At 45.1% G+C, this 23,369-nt stretch overlaps 7 protein-coding genes across 24 annotated transcripts in view; 6 read left to right on the top strand and 1 right to left on the bottom strand.

Annotated features, from left to right (window-relative positions):
- Positions 1-2,324, top strand: part of By (focal adhesion protein tensin) — a 159,559-nt gene extending 157,235 nt beyond the window's left edge. For all 13 annotated transcript variants that reach the window (XM_076823271.1, XM_076823282.1, XM_076823277.1 and 10 more), the window contains one exon: positions 43-2,324. In XM_076823271.1, coding sequence (XP_076679386.1) covers positions 43-202 — 160 coding nt within the window. In that variant the 3' untranslated portion in view covers positions 203-2,324. The remainder of the gene's footprint in view (positions 1-42) is intronic.
- Positions 2,325-2,559: 235 nt separating this feature from the next.
- LOC143374823 (carboxypeptidase B) lies at positions 2,560-9,465 on the top strand. 2 transcript variants are annotated; one of them, XM_076823333.1, is made up of 10 exons: positions 2,560-3,565; positions 3,903-4,223; positions 4,298-4,397; positions 4,480-4,585; positions 4,672-4,833; positions 6,216-6,429; positions 6,539-6,754; positions 7,152-7,336; positions 8,066-9,176; positions 9,392-9,465. In XM_076823333.1, exons 1-9 carry the CDS (start codon positions 3,381-3,383, stop codon positions 8,239-8,241), a joined length of 1,665 nt encoding a protein of 554 aa, XP_076679448.1. In that variant the 5' UTR covers positions 2,560-3,380; the 3' UTR covers positions 8,242-9,176; positions 9,392-9,465. The 2 variants fall into 2 exon arrangements, with proteins under 2 accessions (XP_076679448.1, XP_076679446.1); XM_076823331.1 differs by having other exon boundaries at positions 6,524-6,754.
- Positions 9,134-10,640, top strand: LOC143374915 (trypsin-1-like). Its single transcript, XM_076823466.1, has 4 exons — positions 9,134-9,176; positions 9,392-9,686; positions 10,078-10,393; positions 10,482-10,640. The coding sequence occupies exons 1-4, from the start codon at positions 9,134-9,136 to the stop codon at positions 10,638-10,640; spliced, it is 813 nt and encodes a 270-aa protein (XP_076679581.1).
- A 909-nt stretch (positions 10,641-11,549) lies between these two features.
- Positions 11,550-12,900, top strand: LOC143374837 (trypsin-1-like). The gene is made up of 4 exons (XM_076823355.1): positions 11,550-11,707; positions 11,809-12,115; positions 12,240-12,546; positions 12,628-12,900. The coding sequence occupies exons 1-4, from the start codon at positions 11,656-11,658 to the stop codon at positions 12,787-12,789; spliced, it is 828 nt and encodes a 275-aa protein (XP_076679470.1). The 5' UTR covers positions 11,550-11,655; the 3' UTR covers positions 12,790-12,900.
- Positions 12,901-13,022: 122 nt separating this feature from the next.
- On the top strand, positions 13,023-14,547 carry LOC143374833 (trypsin). 2 transcript variants are annotated; one of them, XM_076823349.1, is made up of 5 exons: positions 13,023-13,159; positions 13,331-13,380; positions 13,479-13,794; positions 13,889-14,204; positions 14,320-14,547. In XM_076823349.1, the coding sequence occupies exons 3-5, from the start codon at positions 13,481-13,483 to the stop codon at positions 14,488-14,490; spliced, it is 801 nt and encodes a 266-aa protein (XP_076679464.1). In that variant the 5' UTR covers positions 13,023-13,159; positions 13,331-13,380; positions 13,479-13,480; the 3' UTR covers positions 14,491-14,547. The 2 variants fall into 2 exon arrangements, with proteins under 2 accessions (XP_076679464.1, XP_076679463.1); XM_076823348.1 differs by having other exon boundaries at positions 13,023-13,380.
- LOC143374824 (carboxypeptidase B) lies at positions 14,492-19,538 on the bottom strand. Of its 2 annotated transcripts, XM_076823334.1 has the most exons (7): positions 18,795-19,538; positions 18,228-18,422; positions 17,061-17,183; positions 16,721-16,854; positions 16,363-16,538; positions 16,041-16,269; positions 14,492-15,049 (listed from the first exon to the last, which is right to left on the bottom strand). In XM_076823334.1, the coding sequence occupies exons 1-7, from the start codon at positions 19,096-19,098 to the stop codon at positions 14,687-14,689; spliced, it is 1,524 nt and encodes a 507-aa protein (XP_076679449.1). In that variant the 5' UTR covers positions 19,099-19,538; the 3' UTR covers positions 14,492-14,686. The 2 variants fall into 2 exon arrangements, with proteins under 2 accessions (XP_076679449.1, XP_076679450.1); XM_076823335.1 differs by lacking the exon at positions 17,061-17,183.
- Positions 16,678-22,842, top strand: LOC143374838 (peptidyl-prolyl cis-trans isomerase, rhodopsin-specific isozyme). Of its 3 annotated transcripts, none has more exons than XM_076823357.1 (5): positions 16,678-16,861; positions 20,792-20,996; positions 21,074-21,276; positions 21,344-21,486; positions 22,493-22,842. In XM_076823357.1, the coding sequence occupies exons 2-5, from the start codon at positions 20,834-20,836 to the stop codon at positions 22,596-22,598; spliced, it is 615 nt and encodes a 204-aa protein (XP_076679472.1). In that variant the 5' UTR covers positions 16,678-16,861; positions 20,792-20,833; the 3' UTR covers positions 22,599-22,842. The 3 variants fall into 3 exon arrangements, with proteins under 3 accessions (XP_076679472.1, XP_076679471.1, XP_076679473.1); XM_076823356.1 differs by lacking the exon at positions 16,678-16,861 and adding an exon at positions 19,600-19,906; XM_076823358.1 differs by lacking the exon at positions 16,678-16,861 and adding an exon at positions 19,930-20,569.
- Positions 22,843-23,369: the final 527 nt, after the last annotated feature.

The raw sequence follows: 23,369 nt of genomic DNA, 5'->3' as shown, positions 1-23,369 counted from the left end.
ACGTCCCTGGACCATGCTCTTCAAAACGATCTATTGTTCCAGTAGGTGCTTCGGGTTCGTGGCGAGGAAGCCCGCCCACAAGTCGGACAATCAGTGCCACGTGTTCGCGGAACTGGAACCAGAGCAGCCAGCGGTGGCCATCGTGAATTTCGTGAACAAGGTCTTGATGGGCAACTCCGTGTCCAAAGCCAACATCGTCTAGGTCGTCGCGTCCATCGTACGCGTTCTTCCAGAGTCTCGATTAATGAAACCCATCATCGAGCTCCGACGATCGATCGACGACAGAATAGCAGCGATTCAGTGGCGGGAACGAATGGCTCCGATGTCGAAGTAAAGAAGAGAATTGATGTATTCATCAAATAGGATTTCATCAACGAGACACGCACGATTCGAATAACGCTAGTTGACTCTCTTAATCGTCACTCTTCATGCATCTCGTGACAGTAGAGTCGAGTCAGTAGAGCATGAACGTTCTAAACAGTACAGTAGAAATTATCGATAGGGTTTGAGAGGTCCCTCCATAGAAGGATGAAAGAAGAAACTCGATTCCATCCTTACGTCGGCGTTCACGCGCGCTTCAGGGGCGATTGTTGTTAATGGGGATCGTTAACTGTTGGCAATTACATTAGCGGATAGTAGAGTAATATAAACGATGCTCGGAGCAAAGTACGATGGCGCGATGTAACCCAAGCAGAATCGGGAAACCGTGGGACATCATCGAAGGCTAAATGGATAATTTCACTTCTTCAGTACTTTCCCGCGGCGGAAAGTTATCAGATAGATTGCGGGCAGGATGCAGGAAGGTGAACGGGAGACGCTTTACGTTCTGTAATAGCTCGGAGGCCACCTCCGCTACGTACTACCATAATTTTCTACGAATTTTTCTAATCGAGATCGTTCACGGTACAATCGAAGCACACCGCGGATTCGAAGTCGTTCGTGACACGATCGGGCAACCATCGTCGCGTTCAGTTCCGTTCGGTACAAGGGCAGGCCTTAAACGGCGAGGATGTTACAGAGTGCAACGTTATACTTTGCTTCCACGGCGATACCTAATACACGAGACGAATATGCACGCTGAACGATAGCTGGTAGTCGTAGATTGACGAGTATCCACCGTTGCTCTTCGCGCGAATCTCGGGGCGCGTCGCGGCATTCGTGGCGTATGAAAGGAGAGCTGTGAAAAGCTGATGGCGTACTCGCTTAGCGACCGCGCTTGCATGTACCATTGCGCGAACGATAGTTGAATCCATGTACGTTGTATCGGCCGTTACACCGGGGACTCTCGAGTAATGTTTATCGGCGAATTGTTACGTCGCGGTGCGGATTAGGTGACGTTATAAATAACTGTAAATAAAGGTAACGGAGGATGTAAGGTAGCGGGCGAAGGTGGAGGACCGTCGGCGGTTCTCCGGTCGAAAGGAGCCGATGCGAAGAGGCAGCGTGGGCGTTCAGGTACGAAGCGAATCGACTCGAGTCGATTCCAGGGCGTCAACGAGACGGAACACATAAACGATACTCGAAGAGGAGTAGCGTATCGAAACGAAGCATCACACACACACACATGTGGTTTTCTTTGATGATCCCCCCCTGTAGGTTCTTGCCATTATTCGTCCTCGCGAGTGACTTCCTTCGTATCAAAGCCGGCTTCGAACCGACGAAGGAGGATCCCATCGGCGAGGACGACGATAAACAGTCAATTATTACGAAAGGATGTTACATGTAATTACGACAATACCGTGCCGCGGGAGGACTTGCAGCGAAACAGTTGTAGCCTCCACGTGGCAGCGATTCTTCTTCTCCCTGTTCTTCTAATTTCCTTGATGTAAACGGGAAGATCGGTCGGGACCAGCGTTTCCTCCTCTTACGGCGTTCTGCAGGGTTGATGAAGCACGTGATGAACGAAGAGGGAGGAGGAATTGTTGCCAGACACTGTGCTGGGCAAAATTCGATATGTGTATAACCGCCAGATAAGAATTCGACGAGATAGATTTCGGCTTCTCGTGTGAAGGGCCCAGCGAAACCATACGACCTTTCTTCCCTCCTCTGTTCTATCGTTTTCTGTCGCCGACGGCCGCGTCTCCGGCCGTTCAGGCGACCGTTGTCTCGTCTTATACTATATGTTTCATTTCGTACACGTGGAAACCCGACTAACAGAGTAATTATTAATTTAACACCAGTCATTATATAATAATTGTTAATTATTATTACTTATTTACGCTCTATTATTACGTACGTTCACGCAATAATTGTATGGTTAAGCGTGCCGCAACGGCACGCTCTTATAGTTGTAACGATAATAAACCATATTCGCAGCGTAACAATCGGTGACGTTCGGATAATTATTAAGAGAAAAAATAGTGGTGTTATGTAGCCCACATCACGGTTCGTGGTACAATAGAACTGGGTCATAAATTCCTTTCATTTTCTTTCTATTTTTTGCTGCAACTTCTTTATCTAAAATAGCCATGTCTGTGCATGGAAAGTAGAATATTCCAAGGGACCAAATCCTAAAGCACGTTACCTTCGATAGTCCCACAAGTTGCGTGTAATGCAACATTATGCGTCCCCTCCGACGAGAGGGAAAGCTGCTAGCAAATTACGCGATATTATTCGCGTTGCATAGCGGATTATCCATTCGCACAGAATGGAAGTGAAGTGGATCCGCTGAGCGTGCTGCGCGGTAAGTAACAGATCTGAATTACCGTTAACGGATTAGAACGGAAAGAGCGGCTTTGCGAAGAAAAGTAGCAGAATATTTTCCGTTCACCGCGTTCCTTATTCGCGTGGGACCCGAGCACGCGTGTTACTTGCAGAGAAGATTCATTCAATATCCCTGAATGGAGTTAAGACGTCAACTTTTTCTTCAAACCATTTTTCAAATTAATCTAATTGAATTATACTCGGGTGCACTAATACCCAAGATTATCTCGGATTATGCTGAAATGATGAACGCGAAAGAAAATGATAAGGATGCAATATTACACCTTATAATATACCTTCTTTACCCTGTAGTCTTCAATCTTTAAGCATTGAGCCATTCATTTCCCTCGACGTGTCATTAGAACGTCAACTCAACCGAATGATACCTGCTGCCGTAGAAACGGCATTCCACTTAGCAAGGTAAAGAATTATCTTCAACTAACCTCGTGTTCTTCGCTGCCATCGCGGGCCCCGCAGCCCGTGGAGGAACCCGAGTACTGAATACCATACAGAAATCCCGTAAGCTGGGCCCGTGGGGCAGACCAGTGAAACTGTCTTTTTTCGCATACGATTACGAGCAACAAGTCGCAAGACTGGTTCCGGCTCGGTCCGCGAGTACACAGTCAACAAGAAGACCTCGAGAGGATCGCACATCCCTGCCTGATCCAGGCCACGCCATGGCTATCGACGTCGAGTCGGTCATGTCCATCGTCCTTGGTTTGTCGATCATTATCACGTCGAATCGAACCGCAGCGCGACCACAGCGCGGTGATTTCGAGCTGCCCGTGCAACAATCGCTAAACTGTTCGGCCTTGGAAAAGGGGGTGTGGTCCTTGGAAAAAGGGAGCCAGGAAATACCGCGGTTGGTGTTGCATCAACTTACCTTTGCATTTCGCGAACACAAACTTACCAGTGATGTGACACGTTGTTGGTTTAAAGACAGATTTTCGGCTTTCTTGAGGAGGAATTTGGTAGAATTGTGTTCTCCAAAGTGGAAACTCGTCTACCTAGTACCTGCGTGCAATTGTAATCGTTAAGTTCGTCTTGTGATATAATTTTCTAACACTGTAATATGATTTCCGCAGCTATTCGATGTATAAATTTAAAGATCAACGAAGCACCTAGAAATCCTTGGGAATTCCAGTACTAAAAATGAAACTGAACGGGGTTCTAACAGGAAAATCGTGGTGCTGTTTCAGGTATACAGTTGCAGAGGATACTGTCCCCAATAGAACGAACGAATCTGCAGCGCCGTGCTTCGGGAATGCAGGCAGAGGATTTTCTATCGTTGAAATCTTCGAATCGATGTTTTCTGCGGTAGCTAACGGCATCGGCTCTATCGTGACTAGTATAATAGGCCCAGAGAAAGCTGCAAAATCAAAGTCCCGAAGGGTCAACTACAAGAACCACCAACTGATTAGACTGTTCCCCAGTACTGAGGGGCAAGTGAACGAGGTGAAGGACCTTAGTGATACCGAGCCGGAAGACATCAAGTTCTGGACCCAGCCGATGTTTAATAAGTACGTCTGACTCCTCTGTGCGCGCCTTAGATGCAACTGAACAATCTGTCTGGACGAGAATATTAATATTTCAGAACGACAGACATGGTCGTCGCCCCAGGTCTAATTCCTGAGTTGAAAGCGTTCCTCAGAGACAGGGGGATCGATTTCAAAGTACTGATACCTGATCTTCAGGTAAAGGATTTATTTTAGATTGCAGTTTCATTCATAATCATATTACTCTTCAACGATTTCTGTGCTTTACGTTTCGCGGCAGAAAACGATAGCCCATCAGAACCCGACGATGTCGAAAGAGCAACGGGAAGATCTCGTCACCACCCAAGGCCACACTATGACCTGGAAGAGATATCATCGATACAGAGGTAATTAAAAACTATTTTCCGGATCGAAGCTTCCTTTCTGCAGAAGAACCTGCGTTTCCATCAATATCGAACACATTCCTCTTCAGAGATCGTCAGATACTTGGAATACTTGGCGTTCAAGTACTCGAAGCTAGTTGAATTGATAACCATAGGGAGCAGTTACAACGGGCAACCTATCAAGATGCTAAAAATTTCCACTGGACCGAACAAAGAAGGGAAAGCTAAGCCAGCGATATGGATAGATGCCGGTGAGTTCTAGATCTTCCGAAAAGGAGTCCTTCAATGCGCGTGTACCCAGTTACCAGACAGGAACGCGGGAAAAATGGAGAAGCTTGTCGCGCTCGTACGTGCTTGTCATTCACTTGACTCGTGTGAAATTATTCAGGCAACGGGAAAATATGGTCTAGCGTTTCAGCCTCTGACTCGAAATCTAGAACTTTATTATTCTCGCTAGCATCTCGTGGATTTACATTCACAGCTTAACAACAGTCCGCATAATAAAGTGTCTTCTGCGCGAGTGGCACGTATACGTTAGGATTGAAACCAGTTCTCATATGGAAGATTCATTCAAGTCGCTTTCAAACATTTTCCTATTACTATGCGAATACACGTGCGCACTGGATTTCGAAGTTTCTCTTTCGTAATATTATTATGGAGGGCAATAAAAATATTCTCAATCCCCTTTCTCAACTTTGGGAATTCCTCAATTCTCAATGGAAAGTGTAGGTTTATGAAATGGATGAACGCATTCAAGTGTCGTTAATTTAAATTTACTACCACCATTTAAGAGCACGAGTATGGAATTCACGAGTTCGTTCAATTTACACATGTCGTATTGATCAATAAATGTATCGGTCTCTGTCTAATGGCATTATCTTTTCATGCAACGCCAATGAAAGTTGCATCAGAATTTATATTGCTATCTGAAGGCACAGAGAATTGTATCTCGTCGAACACCTCTTCAGAAAGCTCAAGTACCGCATCAATCAGGCTCAGAGATTAAATCCGGTTGCCTGTGGTCACTGAAAAGCAGTTACTCCCACATGAGTGTCTCGTGATGCCCTTTGATGCCTTTCTAATTGTCCTGTTTCTACTTTCATTACACATCCGCATCGTAAAAAACGCCAGGGAGGTAGGAAACATGGACTTAAGCTAAATCGAATTACACTTTCCTCAAATCTTCTGTCACATAGCTACTACTGAACCAAGTGTACGCTAAATGGAAAACGTCTTCTGGAATGCATCGACTGCTATTTTAAATCCTTAAGTGAACTCTAGCCTAAACATAATTAAATACTCCTTGCAGAAAGCAATGCAAGTGCCAAAAGTCAAATTCTATACTATAGTATTACCATTGGCACTAAGAACATTTTCCCTAAAAATTTTCTTTCTTACATTTGGCGCTTACACTGTTTTCTACAAGGACTCTTCAATTCTGAATTGAACTCATCCGTATGGAAAGCAGATTCGAGGTTCACGATGTAGAATCTAGATTATCCACCACAAACTTTTCGTTTCAACCATTAGGTCATTAGGTCCCCCAGAATACGGAATTCCCATCGCGTCTTATACAATCCTATACCGTTAGCCCCGTTCTTTCCCTGGAATTGTCTTCCCTCGCATTCGGCAGGCATGCACGCACGCGAATGGATCGGCTCCGCCGTGGCGACCTACATCATCAGCCAGCTGGTGGAGAAAAACGCGAGCTACGCGAAACTGCTCGATAATGCGGACTGGATGATCCTGCCAGTGGCGAATCCAGATGGCTACGAGTTCACTCACACCAGCGACAGGCTGTGGCGAAAAACGCGAAGCAACCACGGGGAGAATCAAGACGACAGCCGGTACGACACTTTCCCCAAGGGAGACTGTTTGCCCAACGATTAGATACCGAGGATTCACCAGACTACGTTGTTTCCCCGATGATCTTCTACACAGGTCCTTCCATTCTAGCCTCCTTCAACTGGTGAACCGGTACGCGAGGTGGTTCTGGGGCAATTGCGAGGGTGTCGACCCGAATAGGAACTTTGGGTACCATTGGGGCGAAGTGGAGGACGGAGGGGCGAGTCTGGACCCGTGTCACGAAATCTACGCTGGTCCACACGCGTTCTCTGAGCCTGAAACGAAGGCAATGGCTGATTACATCCTTGCCAATAAGCAGAATATCAGGTGAATGAGCTTCGATGATGAAGTACAGTGATTAGAGTTACACCCTTTAGGTTCGGAAGGCTTTTATAGCAGTGATTCCCAACCTGTGGGTCGCGAAGTGTTTTCAAGGTGGTCGCCACAGTTACTTTTAGTTGGCGATGGTTAGCACTTATTTATTTTATTTAATTATCTTATTTTAGTTAGAATTATATTCTGAAATACCTATTTTTAATGTGTTTTCTTTACCTTATTAAATTTACCCTTACTTCATACGGGGGGAGGGGGTCGCAGGTTATTTGAGTATTAAAAAATGGGACCGCGACTCGAAGAAGGTTGGGAAACATTGTTTTATAGACTTAATACTGTCGTTTAAGTGATTGGTAGACAAGTTAGGAGGGTAACCTGATGAACGTTTCAGAATGTATCTAACGTTGCACTCCTACTCGCAAATGTGGCTGGTACCGTGGGGTTATACGTACTCGAAGCCCTCTGATTACTCGGAATTAGCGAACGCCGCCAGGAAAGCGATAAACGCGATTTCAAAGGTTCATGGCACCAGTTATCAACTTGGTCCATCGGCTGACCTGCTCTACCCCACTTCAGGTATGATAAGTTAAAAATAACGAGACAGGAAGGGGAAGATCGATATCCGCATCATTTGATAACATTCGACCACGTATTGAATACAAATCGTCCGATCATCCTGTAGTTAATTGAACTGATAACCGTTAGACTGCTACGCCATTTATCTGATTCGAGATCCTCACCGATGAATGTTTTGAGGAGTCGATCGTTATGTCGATTCATTGTGTAATTTATACAATCGTTGACAGTATAATGCTCCTTTTTTCTAACGAGTCCCAGCCAGAGTTAGGCATTAATCGACTAAATTTTCATTCGAGTCACTTCGAATAAGATTCACGAATAAGACGAGGTTATTCGAGAATTACGAATAATTTTTTACTCCGAATAAAAATTTATCCGAAACAGCGAATAAGCGTTTTGGTTTGGAGTGCAAATTTATTCGAAGCTGCGAATAAGGGTTTTGGTTTGGAATACAAATTTATTCGAATAAAAAATTATTCGTTATTCTCGAATAACTTCATTTTATTCGCAATTCTTATTCGAGATCATTGGAGTACAAAATTTATTCGAGTAATGCCCAACTCTGGTCCCAAAATTTTAAAAAGAGTGAGGGAAAACCACTCGCAAAGTAAAAGGCAGATATCAAGCTTGAAATTTAATTAATTGCCAATGAAAAAGAAATAGTGTTACCGAGTCCTTAATCTATTTGAAGCACAAGGCATGACTGGGGATAATCGATTTTTCCAGGAGCTTCCGACGATTGGGCAAAGGGTGTAGCTGGTATCAAGTACGCCTACACCCTGGAACTTCGAGATCGTGGTACTTACGGATTTCTACTTCCGGCGACGCAAATTGTACCCACCGCGAGGGAAACTTGGGCGGGGATAAAAACGATCGCTCGTCTAGTCACTTGCAACACGTGAGGTTCGTTGAATCAAGCAATTGTCTACAAAGAAACTGGAGAGCCCAAGCGCAAAATGCGAGTGGTCTGGTGTGTTTTCATTTGAATAATGAAAACAAAAACCGTCAACAAGCATCATAACAGGAATCTGTCTGCACACCAGGATGATTGCGGCATTTCGTTACGATAAGATTTCGATCGCCGCCGATTGGAGATAATATGCTAAATCTCATTTCGGTATGAAGCGCTTAAATGTGTAAAGTTCAATAACTTAATTGATGAATCTGTTTCATATCAGATTGGAATACCTAGCCTAATGAGGGAGTTAAAAAGATTTTTATATTTTACACCAAGAAATTACTTCGAATAGTCAAACTTGTCCAGAAGTGACGTGTAAATATTGTAAAGTATCGATAGAACTGTGGAAAGTGTAATCGAAAACTAAATAGTTCGTCGTAATTTACGTGTAATAAATAAGGAAATAATGTATTTATTGAAGTATGTAGTATATAGGTACATGTGAAAATGAAAAAAAAAATATTAAAAATAGGACTACTAATCACACAATACGATGCACTTATTATTTCATACACGATTAGTTGCATGCCTTTCTAACCACTACAATAATTTCCCTGTACATAGAATGAAACGTCCACGTTTCACATAAGCTTTCAAGAATATCGACTCGTGTCTTGTCAAGACATCAAGGCGAGACAATCTTTCAGATGGAGATGATGTTGTGCTGTATTATTAGACAAATCTTGATACTAAACGATAATCAAATAATCTCAAAAACGTAATTCGTGTAAACGCAAACAGGTCTGGGATTATCGCGAGATATCGACTAATTACAACGTATAAAAATCGTAATTCACGACTGGATGCTTCAGTTGCACCGAGCTAAGTGTACGAAAATGTTCTCCAAGTGTGTTCTTGCTGCAGTCCTCGTGCTTCAGGGTAAGGACCTGTGTATTTCTCCACTATAACGATTTCAATGCTTAAATCATCATTCTATTAACAAATTAACGTCACTAGAACACAATATTTTACTAGAGACCTCGCCCAGGACCATGGACTTCATCCATGGGACTATGCCCATTTACCATTTTTTGACACACCACTCTTCTGAGGCATATTATTGCAACACCTTTAACTTTTTACTGTTGTCATAGTCTGCTGGGCTGCCCCCAACGGCCTGGTACCCAGAATCACCGATGGCGTCAACGCTAGTCCCGGAGAATTCCCATACCAGGTCTCCCTTCAATGGGGGATCCCACCCATTCTTGGGTACAGCCACATCTGTGGTGGATCTATCATCGCTGAGAAATTCGTCTTGACAGCTGGCCACTGTGTCCAGAAGTTCGGGAAACTTAGAATCGTTGCTGGCAAATACTACCTCAACAAGAACGAACAATTCGAACAGGCAATCGACGTTGTCAAGAGCACCGTCCACAGTGGCTACCCTGGGTTCGTATCTCCTAAATCACTTGCTGCCACAAGAGCTTTACGTTTATTCCTGCAGCATTCTATGCATACATGGTAGTTGTTCTGGAATATAGGCTCAGAGAGAAAAGACCCGTTCACGAACAACTGGGATAGCCCAATTAATTGTAATAGCCACTAAGCGACTAAGTATCCATGGAAGATCCTTAAAAGATAGATCATTCATTTGCGCTGTACTTCCCGCAAAATGGCCAGCAGTTCTTCTCAGCTGCACGATAATTTGTAATATCTGTTCAGACAGTTCCTACTGTCCAACGTAAACTGAAGAAGATAAAAGTGTACATGCTCTGTGGCTACTCTAAAGCAAACAATGGCCTCGTATCTCACTAACATACATTTCTCTGTGAACTTACAGAGGTGTCGCTCAACACGACATCGCCCTGCTGAAGCTGGCGTCTCCTCTGCAATTCAACGAGAAAGTAGCTCCCGTTGGCCTGCCAACTCAGAACCAGAAACAAACTGGAGAAGCTGTTCTGTCTGGATGGGGATCCACCTCCAAGAGCACTCGCCCTGTTATGCCAACTGTTCTGCAGAAGGCTGTTGTTCCAATCCTCGACAACGACGAATGCTACAAGGAACTCACCTCCGTACCAGTTGATGGCCAGCAACCCGAACTTTTCGACACCCAGGTCTGCAGTGGAATTGCTGGCAAAGAGGTGTCCGCTTGCTCTGTGAGTCTACTCGGCATTCTTTCTTCAGCGACTTAAGTGTCTTCTGAGTCTACTCAGCTGTTTAATTAACAATTCGTCTTGTTTACAGGGTGACTCTGGTGGCCCACTTGCCCAAATTGTTGGCGACAAGGCAGTCCAAGTTGGTATCGTGTCATGGGGTATGATGCCATGCGGATCGAGCCACATGCCATCCGTCTACACTCGCGTGGCCTCCTACATCGGCTGGATCCACGAGCATATGCAATAAATATTTCTGTAATACTTTTATACAACAAACTCGCTCCCTAGAGAACCGATGACGCTTAAACTACTGTAACGTGTAATAGACTACATTTGTAAACCACTAAATTTTAAGATATGTATCGATTTTATGCTGTTTATGTGTGGACATTATAAAGACACTACATTTCAATTGATTTTAATGGCTAAGAGTCACTTATCAGACCCAACCTCTTTTGGACATCCTTTAAAAATAAAGATATCAGTGTAAATTTAACGATTTACCGGAACGGTCGATAAAGCACGATTGGGCCACTGGGAATTGCTCGTAAAACCAATCGCTCAAGAAAATGTCGAAAGTCGTTGATATTATCGTTCAGTGGAATCGATCAAAATAAATCAATGTAAAGGGACGTTACAGAGAAAGCGGAAGGAGAATAATGAGGCATGTCTCTGATAGTATCGGTTCGATTTCTTAACAATTTATGCTCGCTGTTCTTCATCTATCGACCTGCACAATATACACAGGAGCGAACTTTTACAACTCGTATCTACGTCCGTAATAAAACATTCCCCTACGGGAAAAGTTAATACTTTAAGATAGCCGAGATAGATTCACTATCAACAGAGATAGCCTCAAATAATGATTATACTATAATTGCACTACAAAGCAGGTATCGTTATCTCTAACTGGACAGGAGAAGTAGCACACGCGTATCAATGACAAATTCCCTAATCTTTTTAATTAAAGTATTAATATGCCTCTCTATTATGCGAGGTGATTGAAACAGAACGACCACTTATGTTCCTGGAATTCCTGAGTTTCGCAACTCCTACGCACGAAATCGATACGCGAGATTCATCGATCACAGCGAGGAGGAGGAAATCTCTGTTACAAATGAGAACCTCGTTATCTCGCCCGTGTTTGAGTGGATTAAAATTTATTTTTTCAATAGACCCGCGTCAGCGATAACTGACCAACAATCGCTTTCCACCGCGTATATAAGCCCTACCGATATCGGAAACCGCAACAAACCATCGAAATGTCTCAGATACTGGTCATATTCGCCACCATCCTAGCAGCGGTTGCCGCCAGTAAGTGAATTCTCTGTGAACTAATTTCCATGCGAATTGAAATTGTTGTAACGCATCGATGGATTTCGACAACTGATCGAATTTTTTTTTCTCATCTCCAGCGGAACCCCGCCAGGGTTACGTGTTGCCACTGTTCGACAGCCGCATCGTTGGCGGGTCCGAAGCGAAGCCAGGACAATTCCCGTGGCAAGTGTCCCTGCAATGGGGATGGCTGTCCGGCATGTCTCACTTCTGCGGTGGATCTATACTGAACAGCCAATGGGTCGTCACTGCTGGGCATTGCGTTAACGCTGTCCCATCTTACGGGAAATTCGTTGTTAAAGCTGGAAAGCATAACTTGAAACTGACCGAAGGCAGCGAGCAAGTGGTTGAAGTAGTGAAGTCCATCGTTCATGAAGAGTACCCTGGGTAAGTGGATGTATTTTGTTAAATACAAGCTGCTTAATAGTTGAATAGTTTAAGCCACTCAATTCAGAATCGTTTTCTTTACACCCGATACTAACATTCTAATTCGTTGAATTCGTGATTGCAGAAACGTAGCACCCTACGACATCGCGTTGCTGAAGCTGGCTACGCCTCTGAAACTGAACAACTTTGTGCAACCGATCTCTCTGCCACAGCCAAACAGCACGCCATCCGGAACCGCCGTCCTGACAGGCTGGGGATCAACTTCCAGAACCAGTAGTCCCATAATGCCCGACAAACTTCAGACCGCCCCGTTGCCTCTTATCGACTTGGTCACCTGCAAGAGTGCCATCGAGAAGCTGACCGGAAATTCCCCATTGCACGAGACCAACGTTTGCAGCGGACCCCTTACTGGCGGCTACTCAGCGTGCAGCGTAAGAAATCACACTCATATAACTTTACGCAACTGCCAGCAACCGGCTGGGAGCCCTTTCTGACGATTGCTTTGATTTCAGGGTGACTCCGGCGGCCCACTGGTCCTCAACCAGAACGGCAAAACTGAACTCATCGGAATCGTTTCCTGGGGAATCGTACCGTGCGGCACACAGGGCGCACCATCCGTGTACACCAAGGTCTCTGCCTTCGTCGACTGGATCCAGACGAACATCGCCAAATAATTAAACTCGATTTTGCAGGGACATAGTGAAGTATGTAAAAGCAATAAAAGCATCTAATTCATGTAACGAAACTGGAAATTGAAATAAATTCTGTTCTGATTGGTACGATTACATACCCCGTTTCATTTCGTTGACTTGCCACCTTGTGTACCATCTCCTAATTATTTATCTAAACGTAGGATAGCATTCGTGTCTCTGCGATCGTGATTTCTAATAAAGGCACGCTAAACAGATTCGAAATAGTTATATCGAGAGCTGTCGATAAAGTGTTTGACAAGCGTGAGCAAATAAAGCGTTTAAGTCCGACCGGAAAAACTTGAATTCCATTTGCACGATCCATTTGTAGCGAGCGTAGATCCGACCAGTTCTGGTAGGAAGAAAGATCTATCCAGTTCTTCCCGGGATGTTCTTCCGCGATCGTTCTTACCTTGACAGTGGGCACCCAAGGTGGCCATTCGATCTTGACTCTCCGAGGAAATCGAATCACGCGAATAAGATTCTGCGAAATGTTAGCTTCTCGAATTAAGCTGCCGTTTCGCAGACTCCTGACGGTGCTGAGTTTCGGTCTGGTGCTGTGTTCCGAAGTGAACGGTGAGGGGGCAGTTTTATTTCGATCTTTATCAGTGCCGTTGCACCCGGGCAATCGTGCCACTTGTTTTATCTAATCGCCTTTCACTTTTCGTGGATAGAGATGACTTCGAGACCCGCGATGTTGGCATCGAGACCGACGAGGATCGTTGGTGGGAAGGACGCGGAAAAAGGGCTGCATCCCTGGCAAGTGTCGGTGCACTGGGGCGATCGCGAACGAAAGATTCCACCGAGGCACGTTTGCGGTGGCAGCTTATTGACCGCTGGCTGGGTGTTGACAGCTGGCCACTGCAAAACTCTAGCACCGCTGAGAGGAGAGTTTCTAATTCTGGCTGGGAAGTTCAGGCTCGGCGTTTCCGAGGACACTGAACAGAGCAGGCTGGTCGACAGGGTCTTCGTGCATCCGCAATACGATGGGTGAGTTTCAGGATTAAATACTTCAAAGACAACGGGAAAGTTCGAAGTGGAATATCAAGGAAATGATATTAAATTAGCGAACGATTCATTGCAGGTCCGTAGCACCGTACGACATTGCGCTGATGAAGCTGGAAGAGCCGTTTGACTTAAACCCTTTCGTTTCTACGGTGTCGCTGCCGTACCCTGACTCAATCCCCACTGGAGATGTGATGTTAACTGGCTGGGGTAGCACTGGAAGGACGCGTGCTCAAGAAAACCCTGAGAACCTCCAGGCAGCCACGCTGCCAATCATCGACTACGATTTGTGTAAAAGTACGCTGAACAAGAGCTTGAAACGGAAGGAGAAGAATACACTTCATCCCACGAACATCTGCACAGGACCTTTGGACGGTAGCTTGTCAGCTTGCAAGGTGCTTTTAAGATCTAAAGATAATCACACCTGAAGACTCGAAGCAATTCTAAAAGAAAACGCAAAGGTAGGTACATGGCGGATCCTATTTTAAGAATTACTATCTGCTTCTTCAGGGTGATTCTGGGGGACCACTGGTCAGAAGAAACGCTTTCGGTGAAGCAGAAGTCGTAGGAATAGTTTCCTGGGGATTATTCCCCTGCGGTGGAAAGAACGCACCCAACGTGTACACCAGAGTCTCAGCTTTCATCACGTGGATCGCAGTGATCATGCTCAACTACTCTTAAGTAGCCCTAAGAGCGTTTAAGATTTATTTTATTCAATAAATAATTCTCACATCGTCACACGTCTCATCCGCCGTCGTTGCACGGATATGCCGTGCAGACGATACGTCCGCGATAATTCGTATTTATACAAGACCCTCCGGCACGTACGTGCACGAGAGCCATAGCTAATGCAATTAAGCTTACGCAGCTCGATAAATTACAACAACTTGAGAGCTTCCGCGACAACTAACACCGCGGCTAGAGCTTCCTTGGACGTCGGAATGATGTAACGCGAGGGCAAAACGAAGCCGTGCTTCCCAGTGTCCCTCAACTCGATCGTGTAGGTGTACTTCATCTTCAGCATGGCCTTGGCCCAGTCGTCGGAGCCACCAGAAGCGGCGTACAGCGTGGTGGCGCTATTTCCAACCTTGTAGGCGCTGTTGGCACCTCCTTCCTTCCTCATCGCCTCGCTCATCTCTCTACCGACCCTCTCGAGGTCGGCGTAATCTGGCGGGACGCGCTTGTCGTAGCCCCACGGATACAAAATGAACTGGCCGTAGCTGTGGAACGTCAGATATGCCTGGAAAAGATGAAAGCAATTACGGGATAGAATATCTTGCTTCAAGTATCAGGTGGCAGAGAGAGAGAGGACCCCCTGGAAACACAGTTCGGCAAAATTTGACTTTTTTCGGACTTGTAACATTAGCCTTGGTTTGTGAGAAATTCGATTTTGAAAAAAAAAATACAAATTTTCAACTTTGAACGTCTTTTGTGTCGAAAAAGTAATAGTTATTCGGTTGCTTATAGCGTCAAATTATTCTATGAACTCTCCTGAATACAATGATACAAGTTATTAGTGCATTATGAACATTTAAATATCTTTAAACGACGATCAAAGGGAAGAGAATACGAAATGCACCCATTTTTGCAAATATCTTTAAATTTATTTCCAAAACTAAGGGTCTAGGAGAAAATCTGACTACTCCACGCGATGCAGCAGACATTTTTCCTTCGGAAAGCATCAACAGAAGTGGTAAGTCACGTTTTGTTTTCAATACAGAAGCGAAATAGTTTGGCAATACGTGCGGTAGTACCACTGTCGACGCCGCACGTTTTGCCAAACTATTTCGCGTCTGTATTGAAAAGAAAACGTGACTTACCACTTCTGTTGATGCTTTCCGAAGGAAAATTGTCTGCTGCATCGCGTGGAGTAGTCAGATTTTCTCCTAGACCCTTAGTTTTGGAAATAAATTTAAAGATACTTGCAAAAATGGGTGCATTAAAGATATTTAAATGTTCATAATGCTCTAATAACTTATATCCTTGTATTCGAGAGGGTTCATAGAATAATTTGACGCAAGAAGCAAACGAATAACTATTACTGTTTCGACACAAAAGGTGCTCAAATTTGAAAATTTGCATTTTTTTCAAAATCGAATTTCTCAGAAACTGAGGGTGATGGAGACAAACGGTTTGCGGACTCGTTTCTCTCCATCGCACAAAAACCTATAAGAAACAGCTATTTAATGTTACAAGTCCAGATGGCTGTCGAACTGTAAAATCGAACTAACTTTGAAATTAGCTGCGCTGGCCTCGAAGAAGTTTCTAATAGCGTTGGTTTCAGGCTCAGAGAACGGTCCAGAACCTGCATAAATCTCGCGACACGGATCTTTGCTGGTCCCCATGCCTCCCCATCGATAACCAAAGTTCCTATTAAGGTCCACACCGGTGCAGGAGCTGCCTATCGCTCGTCTCCTGTTCTTTCGCCATAAACGATCTCTGGTGAAAGTGTACTCGTATCTGTGAATCAATGATCGCGACATATCTTATGATAGCTTCCAATTATGCAACTTCGAAACGGATGCATTCTTCCTCGCCGTTGTCTTTACATACCCGTCAGGATTCGCCACTGGGAGAATATAGTAGTCAGCCTCTAGAGTCTCGCTGTTTTCCACGAGATAATCGATAATATAGGTGACAGCCGCTGGCGAGATCCATTCCCTGGCGTGGATACCCCCGTCGATCCACAGGGCAGGCACGTTCGGCTTCCCATTGCTGATTCTCAGAACCTAGGTTCAGAGTTACCATTTTTCGCGACTGAACGCTTCGATACTTTTGCTACTGTTGTCGCAGGACATTATAGGGAGACGGAGAATCGACTGAAGAGATTGTTAGACCGTAAGTTTGCCTGGCACTCGAGGTGTCTAGGTCTTCAATAGATTCTTTCTCCCTAAGCTGCATCATATTGTACCTTGAGGGGTCTGCCTTCAACGGAGTTGCCAATGCTCACGACGGAGCAAGCTTCGGGGAATGTCTCAGCGAGGTAGTCGAGGTACACGTGGATGTCCTCGAGACGATGGTAACTGGACCACTCCATTCGATGACCTGACAGGTATACCTTCAAGATTATTCAGAGGTTGCACGTTCGGTGTCCTTAGGCGACGCGTGAGGACATTCCGCTCCGTGGATTCAGAGACGAGCGACGGATCAATGTGGTGCAAGCACAGATATTATATTCATTCGTTAAGGAAGCTGTGATTCTAATAGTGGTTCTGAATCGACGAAGCGGGCCGTGCGCGCGGAAAGCTCACCCCTAAAGCGCCAAGGGCCACCTCCACCGTGTACACTAGTTACAGGATAACGAAGAAGAGGGCGAGGACGTGGGTATCTACCACGCTCTTTCACCACGACGCCCCGCCACCAAGCGTAACGAGCTAGAAAAGTACTCAGAAGCTTAATATTCCGTGGTGTGCAGCCTGTTAGTGGAAATCGTAGCCTGACATTGATCAACGACAGGGAACTCCGCGAAAATACATTCTCAAAGATATTTCAACAATTTCTGCAGTATCAGCGTTGCGAATAGCTGCATTCGCAAGTCACGACGCAGACAACACTTTCCAGCATCGAATAAACAACTCATTCGCGATTCCATTCGAGTCGCAGAGCCTCGGTTTCTCAGCCATCTCAGTTCCCCGAGCAGCTTTCCCATCGGGCCAGGTGCCAATCGATGCTTCCACCGAGCTTCGAAGATCGATCGAAAGCGTTTAACGGGATCGCGGTGGATCGGCGTAGAGGTGAAAAAGGATCGATCATGGCAAACGCTCGTGTATAAGCGTAGACAGGGATCTAACTGTTCATGTTAATCAGTATTGTCGATGGAACAGGAACTGGGTTACCAGGTTGAATCGCGACGAGGTTGGTAACCTCAGCTTCGACGATCGTACTTTTCAATCGAAAATAGCCAGCAGCTAATGATCACAGCCCGTACCGTTAATGAATCGTGTCTGTGGATTTACGTAGCCATTCACGGCCGCCGCGGCCGTAGATCATTTACGATCCATTTGCACGTTAGTATGTCATTAACCGAGTGGAAGTTTCGCGTGATTAATTTACTCGCAAGGTATAATGGCTATCGACTCGTTAAACGGCGCTTATCACCATCACTTTCGAATCTGTGCCCGCGATTTGTTTTCATCGGCTTTCTTCGCTACGTGACTCGACTGCGCGATCACGGCTAGACACCTCGCCGTAGCCATTTGTGTCAGTGGAACGGGTAAAATGACAAGTGAAACATTTTTCCCGCTGCCGAACTCGTTCACTCTTATTCCCGTTCGCCTCGAGCCGACGGATCTCCACTTCGCGGAGAATAAATTGCATCTACGTGGCGATGAACAGATAGACCGAGGGGGAGTTATTAAGCGAAGCATGAAATAAGCGAAGTGAAATGATCCGATGTTGTTCGAAGAAATTCGTCAAACCTTTGCGCCCTTCCAGCTCCAACACCTGCTGCTCGGTTAGGACGCGATTCTCTCCGTCGATTTCCTTCTGCAGATCGTCAATTATCACTTGGTACTCCAAGTCCTTTTGCTTCAGGTACCGAGCGACACGGGGGATTTCTTCTGAACGAACCATCACGTCGCATGTGGTGTCGTTCCCGGTCCACAGGGAGAACACTGTGCGCAACAGAAAAAATAGAGAAAATAAATAATAATTCTCACAATTCAATCACTATCAATTCATTTCGTCAGTCTAGAGACACCTAAAACAGTTGAACCAAATAACTTCTTCGTGTATGAAAGCAGATAAGCTTCCAATCTGGGAGGGAAGTATCAAATATTTCCATCCACCTATCGTCTAACAGAATGCCGTAATATTAAAAGATACCACTGCTAAATAAAAATGCTCTGAACCCTGTCAATTAAAAAATATTTTTTCCTCCCATCTCCTGCTATCAGCAAGTGTCTCGAGTGTTCTGTTTCAAGTGTCTCACCAACCAAGCACCAACGAATGCTCGTTATCTGTTAACGCTGAAAACCATTACGAACATCCAGCTTCCTGGAAGTCCATAGCCACGTTCGACACCGTCTCCGGCAGCCCTTCGGAAGCGCGGACCCTCCACAACTGTGCACCATCGTAAGTCACCCTCGCCTCCCTCACCCTGACCGCCCTTTGGATCGCCTTCGAGTTCTCCGCGACCGGCTCGTCGACGATCTCGATCCAGTCAGGGATAACGAACTCTCGCCTATGCCGATTCACCGACGACGCCTCGGCGACGAGTACCACGGCGGCGAGGAGCACGAGCGTCGCGAGCCGATCGCGCGCGCCACGTGTTGCACAGCTCTTCCCCATCCTCGACGGACTATCCCTGGATCGTGGACGGCCCCACCTTTTATGATATTCGACCCGGTCGACGATCGGGAATAACGGGACTTAACGAGCGCGCCTCCGAACCTCCTCGTACGCGGGTCGCTCGATCTGCCAGCTTCGAGGATCTTTGACCTCGGCGCTGGCGCCGCAAGGATCTCCCTCTGCCAGCCGCGATCGGCCACGGAATTCTCTCCGCTTCCTCAGTTCGTGAAATTATGGAGCCCGTCCGGGAAACCCCACAGTATTAATCGGCGGAACAAATCAATGACACCAAATTTTTTACAAAGAATTTTCAAATCTAAATTATTGAGCATCGACGATGAGTTTGAAGTTTAATCTCCATTGCCTCCTTCGGATGCTTCTGTAACTGCGGCAATTTTGTCTAGGACGCTTGTTTTTGAGTAGCCCAAAGTGTTCGCCAGCTTTTTTCTGAAAGGAACTGTTAAGAGCAGCGCTGTTAAGGTATTTAAGTGGATCAGTTCAGATCGTCGCGTTGGAAAAATAGTTAGGAATTTTAACTGCTGCGTTCTGCGATCCCGTTTCTATTAATGCGTTTAAATTCACGCACCTCCGAGACGCTTACGGGGGTGTCAAAGTGCTCGAAGCACGCTCGTTCCGCGCAGGCGTTCCAGCCTGCTCGCGGCGCCTCCAGCCGCGACGGATAGCCACGGTTCGAAGTTGACTGATGAAGCTAAAACTGTCAGGGAATCTGGGGCGTTCGGCGTGTAATCGTGAAGTCATGAAGACCCTGCTGGCGATAGCGTGTTTGGTGGCAGTCGCGGCTTCAGAGGTACCGTATTCGAAAATATCCTCGCGAGTGCAGCTACATTTTTCTGCATACCGTTAGGTCGACGGCGATAAGGAAATACGCGCCCGATCGTTAACTTGCGAATGTTTCTTTCGGTGGAAATTAATTGGCAATATAGACTAAAGCATCCGTGCAATAAAAATTCGTTTTATTTAGACGTACTTAAGAAGGAATAGGGGTTGAAGAATGTGCAGGTGCAGTGAAAGTGTGACGTTTGTTTAGCCACGAGTTAGAGTAGCATAGCGCACTGAATTTTCAATGAAGCGTTAAAGAATCATGCAAAAATTCGCTGCTTCTATGCAATTTGAGAGACAGAGTACAGCGCGTCTGACGAAATTCAAGCATTTATATATGAAATACAGATTGAGAGGGAACGTGGAGGGAAGAATGGAAGCCAAGTATAGATCGTATACGTTTTATATTTATGTAGCCTACTGCATAAGGCTTCCTCCTTAGTCAGGCATCAGTACGCATCAATCTTGCGTGCATTCGATTCTTGAACACGTGTGCATGATGCAACGCATTGGATACAGTGTTATGTGCTTGCAGTGGCGGATTTAACAGGGCGGCTGATGAGCAGTTGCCGCCTGGGCCACTGCCCAGAAGGCCTTCCCAGGGCTCCATCCCCAAAAAAATTATAATTAGGTATAGGTATCCAAACACTATATTTTTTTCGTACTACCACACTTGGCTGGTTTTTATTAAACTACCTCTTCATTTTCCCGGAAAAAATGGGCCCCTCAGAGCCTTTGCCACCTGGGCGTTTTTTCTTAAATCCGCCACTGTGTGCTTGACAGCCTTCTTTCTTCGCGTCAAGTTGCTATCCATTCCACAAAGTCCATTGAACGCTAACGAAATCTGTTCTAGGATGACAGTCTCGTCGTCACCGATCAGGTGTACCTCGACATCATGATAGACGATCGTCCAGCTGGTAGGATCGTGGTAGGATTGTTCGGGGAAATTGCTCCGAAAACAGCGAAGAATTTCCAGACCTTGGCGACCACTGGAGTGGCTGGGAAAACGTACAAGGGTACCAGGTTCCATCGTGTGATAAAGAAATTTATGATTCAAGGCAAGCTTCGGGGATCTGCTAGCAGTGAGCTAGCACAAATAGTGTGCAATTCCTTTTAATATAATTCCTCTGTGCAGGTGGGGATATAGAGAACGATGATGGCACAGGATCGATTAGTATCTATGGGAAATTTTTCGACGACGAGAATTTTCATGTGGGTCACAATGGACCCATGTATGTGAGCATGGCGAATGCTGGGAAGGACACGAATGGCTGTCAGTTCTTCATCACGACTATCCCCACGCCTTGGTTGGACGGGAAACACACCGTGTTTGGGAAGGTAGAGGCAAAGGGCACGTACATTTCAGAGGGAAATCGAGGGTGATAGTTTTTTTTTATTCTGGTAGGTGATTAACGGCGAGCATGTAGTTTTTAAGATCGAACAGGTGAAGACAGATGCTGATGACATCCCAATAAAACCTGTTGTTATTTTCGACTGTGGATCTGTTCCTACGCCATACAGTTTCACAGTGTCCGATGATGCATACAAGTAAATTGGTGGTATTTGAAAGTTTGAGTAGTTAGACTTGCAGTAGAGTTTGAAGACAGTGCCACTGCAAAAGTACGAAATGAAGTGTTTTTTAAAGGCTATCTTTTAATAAAATCGTTCGCTTTCTTTAATTTCAGTCGCAGGAGATTGGTGTAATTAGATGCACTGCTCGTTTCTGCTCTAGATTGCTCTTGAATATACCGCCAAAAAATTGCTTTAACAAAATAAATGTGTTATCTTAATATATAAAGCAGAAAGTGTTTGGGTGTGTGTCTGTCGCCTAAAAACTTTCGAACGGTAAACTCTGGAGTCACGAAAGGTGCCCCAAGTCATTATGTCTAGCCAATCCGGATGAATGTGACTATTCCCCTCCCCCAAAAAAATAAATAAAATTTTTTTTGTATAAAATCAATAACTAAATTTCGGGCGAAGCCAAGTAGTAAAGCTAGTGTCTAATAAATATGTTCGACCAACCCGATCACCCTCCAAATTTTATACATGATAGATAATACAGTATTATCACTGATTTTTTTGCTGAGTGTCACTCAAAGGGTTGTTTGCAAAAGCACATTATTTTTGTCCTGCCTGTAATAATTGATTTACAATTCTGAAAAAAATATATGAAGTGCAGCTAATCTGTAGCTATTTTTCGACTTTCGTTTCATTTATTTATCTTTAGTAGTACCCGAGTAAAAAAATGATAAAGTTTTGAGGGCTTTTACCCCCATATTATCTCTAGTCTCTAGGGTAGAGACCTGAGACTTCACAGAATGGTGGTTCAAGTGAGCAAACAATAACAAGAAAATTCGTCACAGGGGCCGTTTGCTCATACTTATCTTGCTAGGCTCTTCACCATGTAAATTGGTAGACTCCACTTTGCACTCGTATATTCAATGCCAATAGTGTAGTATTGCTTACACGAAGGTAGTAGGAATGTAACGATGTGTATTTTAATTAGTAGCTAATATCTAATCAATATTATTCTATCTATATCTCGAATTTTCAGTCTCTGGGCATGGATAAAGGCGACTTGTATACCGCTGAGCTTCAGCTTCGCGATTCTCGGCTTCTTCCACTACCTAATGAAGCAATTAGATGTGGAATCAATGTAAACAATCGAACAATCCATGGAATTTCGATGAAAGAATTGTACAGTCCTGCATACACGATTGCACCCTGAAGCAGCTTGCCTGCTCGATATGGCAGAGGCACCTATCACGATCGACCCAAAGAACTGGAAGCGACATCTGACTATAGATCGAGCAGTTGTCACGCGATAAAAAGACAAATGCCGCTCCACGATTTTGTAACCCATACGTTTAGGCAATAAATAAAAAGAAGAATGATTAAAACTAATCCCATCTGCACAATTACGAATCCACGATATACTCAATGCATCATTGCAGCGCAAAAGTGTATGCAACCACGCGGAAGCTCCAAAAAATTCATAGCCTTTAACTGGATAACTCTTTGCAAGTCACAATCCATGCAACACTACCTGCACAAATTACCTATCCTTAGTGTTAGCACTTCCCCTAAACCATCCAGAACTGCTAGCAATCCGATGAACAACGTGTTGATTCTACTTTTAGACATGTCAGGACCGAAGACAGCTGACCAAAACGCATTGATTCCTTTGGTCCTCGTGACTGCTCCGAAATAACTTAGCTCCACCAGCCGTCCATCACTCTGTACGAGTGAAGACATCAAGGCGCCCAACAGAGTTAACGCTCCACTGTGTCAGCCCATCAAAATGAATTACTTCCATCGCCGATCTATCGTAGTAAACAAAACCATCCGACCAGTCCCAGCAAACTGCCTGCTCGTCAATGATCTCTCGGCAGACTAGCTACGTTCCTGGCAAATGACGCAGAGATCCACGC

The sequence above is a fragment of the Andrena cerasifolii genome, chromosome 11 (genome assembly GCF_050908995.1).
Source record: "Andrena cerasifolii isolate SP2316 chromosome 11, iyAndCera1_principal, whole genome shotgun sequence".
Taxonomy (NCBI): domain Eukaryota; kingdom Metazoa; phylum Arthropoda; class Insecta; order Hymenoptera; family Andrenidae; genus Andrena; species Andrena cerasifolii.
Note: the sequence above shows the minus strand (reverse complement) of the source record. Positions and strands in the feature narration are given on the sequence as shown.